Consider the following 6,616-nt stretch of genomic DNA (forward strand, 5'->3'; position numbering starts at 1 on the left):
TCCACTGGTATTATTTTACTGGTCTGGCCCACCTGAGATTATACTGGGGTGAATGTGGCCCCTGAATGAAAATGAGTTGGACTCCCCTGGACTAGGAGGTGTTAAGATGACTATGTTTCAGGCTAATGTAAATTGAATTTCCAACGTTACAAAGTGATCTTTTATTTTTTGTATGACCAGATGAATATGATGACCAGGCAAACAGCATCGTACAGTAAAACTATGTTCCCATAATGAGCGATCAGTTCTAGGCTGTTCTATAGATTTGTTCATTTGTCCTTTTTTTTTGTTTCCAGTGTTTTTAAAAAAAAATACTCATGTTTGTATAAATGCTGTAGGGTTACTTTACCTGGCCTGATGACATGCTTAAACGCACATTAATTGTCTTGCCTCAGGAAGTTTGTCAGCAAATGTGTGAGAATTGCAGAGATACAGATTTTACGACAGCTCTTACAGACAATCCCGTTTCTTGACTTTCGGGGGACCCCACGAGCAAAAGTTCCATGGTGTTACTTTGAAGTACAAAGACTGTACACAAATGTCACACAAAATACTGAGAAAAGGCTCCAGTGTTTGATGTTCACACAAAACAGCTACCTCTAGTGGACACCCTGTTGTACTGCACACAGGGGAATAAATCAGACCCTGGTAAGAGTCCTTGGAATTTAATTAAAATAATGTGTCAGTTCACCTTTTTACAACTACAAAAAACTCCTGCTACTTTAATATAATGTTCATACTAAAAAAGACATGATGCATGTTGGATACAAATGTGAATAAGCCTTTGTATGGCCTCAGTATTTAGTAGTACAGATTTATTTAAAAGTAAGCAGTAATGTGATAGTAATGCAGGTTCTCATCTGAGTCTGATAATGTTCTGCTTTGTTCATTTGGTTGCATCATGTTCAACAGAGAATAAGTCTAAGTCTACATGTGTTCATTCACAGCCTGATGAGGACATCGTCCACACACCGTGGTCTGTTTGTTTGGCCAAAGCCTACTCTCATAAACATATTATTTTCACTGCAAGGTGGAGGATCCTAGTTTTTCCTCCCAGAGAATCACACAGGACTTACTGGATTCCTTTTGTAGTCCTTTTACCTGCAGAACTCTGGAGCACAGATCAGAGGTTATTTTAGACCACACCTCTTTGTTGTGATCTGTCACTGGTCGTTCCTCTGCTGACGTCCACACCATCACTAATGTGTTTCCACGGCTGTGGAGGTCATGTGATCATTAGGAGTAGAGGAGCTCTAGAGCTGAGCTCTGATAAATAAAAGTTCATTCAAGTTATTATTCCTGACTTAAAGGAAGTGAAACTTCTGTCAGTTGGTGTTTGGAAGATCTGACTCATCCTAGAAGAATTCTGTTGAGTTTGAGTTCACTAATGTTGAGTTTTTAATGAGTTTAGCGTCCATGCTAATGCTAACATGCTAGGTTAGCCTGTATGCTATCCTGTGGTTAATGTGGTACTGTGTGTGTTTTCAGAGCAGAGCTGGGCAGACACACAGTGTTCGCAGATAAACACTGTTTTCTGATTGGACCACCGTCCTGTAACAGTAAAACTGAAAAAGGCTCCACTGTCCATCTCCTGACCACCTGACCAGTACGGTGCAAATACACAATGAATGAACTGGTAAAGTTAGCACCGCTCACGCTCGTAGCCTATCCAAGCTAACACCAACCCTTCCCCCTCAAAACGTCACTTTTCACAGTATTAAAGTCAGTCCTTTCAGAGTCCAGCCCATGACTCAGAGGTCGAACACACACTACAGTGCATACGGCAGTGATGCAACAGGTGGGCGTGGTCTGTTTTCACATTTAACATGATCACTGCTTTTCTCCTGTTGAATAACATGGGAGATCTTAGTTCATTTGGACCTTTTCAGGCTTACATGAACCACATCAAAGCATCTCTGGTCACAACAAAAAGTAGCAGACGCACCTGGATGAACCAGTGTGTCCAATAATGACAGACAGGAAATAAAGGACCTACCTGAAGTTCAGGAAGTAGTGGGGCGGGGCATAGAGTCCACTGCTGACCTACAGCTGTTTGCACATGGCACAACACCTGTCCTTTTATGGTGTCACACATGCTCAGTGGCCACGCCTACCCCACCAGTCAGATTCACCGTCCAGTTCACCTGGGTGAGGGTGGAGCTGGGTGTAAAAACATCTGGTGCATCCAGAGGTGAACGGTCCTGAGCAAAAAGAAGAGAAAACAAAAGAGAAATGTCAGAGAATATTTGTGCATGAGGCCCATCGTGTCTCCAGGTGTGTCTCAAATGATCACATCTGGTCAGCTCTCTCCTTCACGTCTCTATGTGCATTCTATTCACACAGCACATGTGCACGTCTAGTCCACCAGGCTGACACTGTGAATCCTTGTAATTCACTGTGTGGATAAAAGGCTGCTGGCTACTGTTAGATCAGTACAGGCCGTCTGTATCTGTTTTCACAGGATCACATTCTAGAACACAGGTGTCAAACATGCGGCCCGGGGGCCAAAACCAGCCCGCCAAAGGTTCCATTGCGGCCCTGCAGGATGAAAGTGCAAGACTGACCCTGAACAGTCCAGGTTTTCCAAATCCTGTTGGTTCAGGTTCCACATACAGACACATGTGATCTACAGTCAAAAGAACAACACAATAATCCAGGAATAATGACAAACCCACATTTACTGTGAAAAATTATGTGGAAAAAATTTAAGTGAAAAAATAAGATCACATTGTGAAAATATTTACATTTACAAAACTATTCTTTCACAGTAAAATACAAATAAATGCATAAATAAAAACACAGATGAACAACCTGAACTGTGCAGTTTGAACAATATTCTGCCTGTTCCTAAATGTTTGGTGCATTTATGGATCCACTGGATCTGCAGTTGTGTTCAGAATAACAGATGGAATATTGGAGAAACTGTTCACATTTTAGTTCAAACTCCAACAGTTGAACAATATTCTGCCTGTTCCCAAATGTTTATGGAACACTGTGTGGAAATGCACATGTAGAAATAAGAAGTCCAGGCAGAAGAGTGTTCAAATTGCACTAATTTTTCAAATGAAATTTCTGTTTTTTCAGGTGATTCACATCTTTTTTGTAAACTGTAAAAATTTTCATAAAGGAAAAGCTTGGCTTTGTCATTATTTATAGGTTATTCAGTCATTCTTTTACTAGTCTGGCCCACTGCAGATCAAACTGGGCTGAATATGGAACTGAACTAAAATGAGTTTAACAGCCCTGGTCTAGATCTTGTTTGTCGCATCACTGTCCTGTCATTGTCCTGTTTTTTTTTTGCCACTGAACATAGATCTCCTAAAGTCTCCTGTGGGTTCTTATACCACTAGGTATATAGAGTCTGTGTCAGAGCATGTGACCAGATGTAACCTCTATCATTTCTCTGTACCCCACCTCTCTCATATCTAGTAAACATCATATAAAGTGTGAAGAAAATACATTATTCACATCGCATCCAACCTGCAAAACTAACCATTTCCAAACGGTGGGTTATATTCTTTCACTGCTAGACGATCGCCTTCTAAACTCTGGGAAACAAGGATTGTATCAACAAGTTTTACATTCAATTAATCATTCCACTGTGGGAAGTCAGAAGCAGGTTTGACTGGCTGAAAGTGACAATGTCGATCACTTGTTTTTATCATTTGTAACAAACTCCATAGAAAGATGATCCTTTGAAAGGAAAACAGTATTCTATTTGTTCTATGAATATGTGACTTACACTAAACTCTGAGGTTTTAGTTGAACTTTAGTAGAATTTATGAGTGATACTGCAGAGGGTTAGCGTAGTGACTGTCTTCTACATGAATACAGTTTTATTTAGTGTATGCTAACAGCCCCACAGCAGCAGCAGGTTCATCACAGACTGTTCAGTGTGATCTGAGTGAACCCATGGGTTAAATGTAGTGGATTTACACTTGTTTTTCTTAGTAACACTTATTAATTATATTTCTGCACATGTTCCTCTTCACTTCTGACTGACAGGGGCATACGCTACAGCACAGGTGTCAAACATGCATCCCGGGGGCCAAACCTGGCCCGCCAAAGGGTCCAGTCCGGCCCTGGAGATGAATGTGTGAAATGCAAAAATTACACTAAGATCTGAACAATCCTTTTAGTTCAGGTTCCACATTCAGACCAGTTCAATCTGACGTGGGTCAAATTGGTAATATACGATCATAAAAACATAAATAATAACTCCACATTTTTCTCTTTGTAAATGTAAATATTTTCATGTCTTCACACTAAAACAAAGTATACTTTCGCAAAAAATGTGAATCACCTGAACAAATCTGAACAACCTGAAATGTCTAAAGAGAAGTCAGTACAATTTTAACGATATTCTGTCTGTTATTAAATGTTTTGTGTGTTTGTAGATCCACTGTGATCTGTACGTTATAATGTACATGTGGAAATGATAAACTGAGACATATTATTGTTAAAATTATATTGATTTTTTCAGTTTGTTCATGTTATTCACATCTTTTGAAAGGATAGTTTGTAGATGGAAACCTTTTCCTCATGTAAATTTACTTTTTTTGCTCTTAAACATTGAGAAAAGTTTGGAGTTGACATTATTTACATGTTATTATTTGACTGGTTGGGCCCACTTCAGATCAAATTTAGCTGAATGTGGAACTGAACTAACATGAGTTTGACAGCGCTGTGTTGACAGGATCAGTTCAGTGAATGCGTGTCGTCCTCAGTGGGGAATTTCCCTTGGGTTCAAGTATCTCATATCATGACGTGTCATTTTTGTCCTGTTTTCTTGTTGCTGTCGTCCAGGTGCATTCGTAGCTAAGATTGCCCGTCCTCAGAAGCGAGCGGGGGCCATCCAGTTCAGCCCCCAGGCGGTGGTGGGCCAACATCAGGGCCAAACCTGCCTCATGCTGCGAGCCACCAACCTGCTGCAGCGTCCTCTGGTGGATGTGAAGGTGAGTGCAGTGCTGTATGAGGAGCACGAAGGCCAGGCCCTGCACCAGACCTCTTTGGACTTCCACCTGGACCACCTGGGCCAACAGCCCTGCCCCTTCTTCATCTTCCCGCTGACCTTCTACCACCCTCTGGACCGTCGCAGCCCCCTGTACCCGGCCCTCTGCGAGGGCACCTCCACCCACTTCGAGCTGGTGGTCTTCCTGTCCGCCTTCCAGGAGGGAACCGGGGACTCGTGCCAGAAGAGGACCTCGTACCTACGCCAGGAGATCCAGTTTGACCGCCGTTTTGTCCCCGCCTTGGCACTCGATGCTCGGGGGAGGTACATGGTGAACAGCCAGCACTTTGACACGGCCCACTCAAAGGACAAGGACAAGGACTGTGTGGTCCAGATCAACGGAGACGGCAGTGACAGGATGGAGTAGGGACGCTGTAGGACAGGAGCTTTGATAGGGACAGATGACCATGATCAGTAGGGTAACAATGGGACAGACATTACTGTCCACAGGAGCTTCAGCTAGTTCAATCTGAATGTAGGTTTGATCATTTGAAAGTGCACATCAGACTTAAGGTGGACCCCTGGAAAGGAGTTTTAACCCAGTCACCAAACTAAAATGTTGCCATTAGATGGATTTTCCACGGAATTTTTAGAAAACCTGTGAGACAAAATGCTAATTAGTGCATTTTGCTTCCACAACTGCTCATTTGCCACTTCCTCATAACAATTTCAAACTAATCAGACATAGTAATTCATTCTATAATCCATAAACAGACCAACAAAAGAAAGAAAGAAAAAGAAAAAGAAAGAATCCCACCCTCTAATATTTCACTGGGCTGTTCCTTCAGCTTTAATTACAGCCTGTGGAGCATCATTTCAAACAGTTTGTTATTTCACATTCATTTCAGTCACTTTTTGGACACATGACGTAACTGAACCCACCCCAGGTCATTATACTGACCCCACTGGATAGTACTGTAAGCACTAGGCATGATGGGTAATCACTTCATCCACTCCTCTCTCACCCTGACGCACCATCATTCTGGAACTGGAGAACAGGTTGATAAGAAGTTGACAGATCTGACTAGAAGTCTCTGACAGAATATTTCTAATGTGCAAACTGCAAATGCAAATAAAAGTCTGGACAGAGACGTTTCTGTTCTGATTTGAACAGGACACATTTAATCACATGTCGTCGGCTTCCGGATAAAACCTCCTAAGTGACGTTTCCGGTTGGGAATAAAAACCTGCTATCTCCCCTTTTCTAGCTTCAAATTTCAGTCTCCTGTGACTGTTGTTTACATTCCATCATAAATACCAACATTCAAGGAACAGATATTTTTGGTCATATTTCACAGTTTCCTCTTATATCAACAGTTTTTTGTTTCTCCTGTAAAATTTGCCCAAAGTCACAGAGCAGGTTTGATCAGGAAGCCGACGATATGTAATCATCTGTGTATCATGTGCATTCCTGTTCACACCAAAAGAGTCTGTAACACTTAAATAACGCTGACACGTGTCCAGTTGTTGATATGAAAAGCCTTTCTGGTGTAGAAATGTTGAGGTGGTTCAGTAGGCATGTGTGCACAAAGGCGACAGTTTATTGTGGTGACTGCGTTCAGTTCTGGTTCTACCAGGAAAAAGAACAGAAGAGGTCCAACTCTT

The 6,616-nt window shown here is 41.9% G+C and overlaps 1 protein-coding gene across 1 annotated transcript in view; it reads left to right on the plus strand.

The window, feature by feature from the left end:
- kcnj13 (potassium inwardly rectifying channel subfamily J member 13) overlaps window positions 1–5,885 on the plus strand; it is a 45,445-nt gene extending 39,560 nt beyond the window's left edge. The window contains exon 3 of the mRNA XM_030129364.1: window positions 4,807–5,885. Within this exon, the coding sequence (XP_029985224.1) occupies window positions 4,807–5,378 (572 nt within the window). The 3' untranslated portion in view covers window positions 5,379–5,885. The remainder of the gene's footprint in view (window positions 1–4,806) is intronic.
- The last annotated feature ends 731 nt before the right edge of the window (window positions 5,886–6,616 follow it).

This window comes from Sphaeramia orbicularis, unplaced genomic scaffold (genome assembly GCF_902148855.1).
Source record: "Sphaeramia orbicularis unplaced genomic scaffold, fSphaOr1.1, whole genome shotgun sequence".
Taxonomy (NCBI): domain Eukaryota; kingdom Metazoa; phylum Chordata; class Actinopteri; order Kurtiformes; family Apogonidae; genus Sphaeramia; species Sphaeramia orbicularis.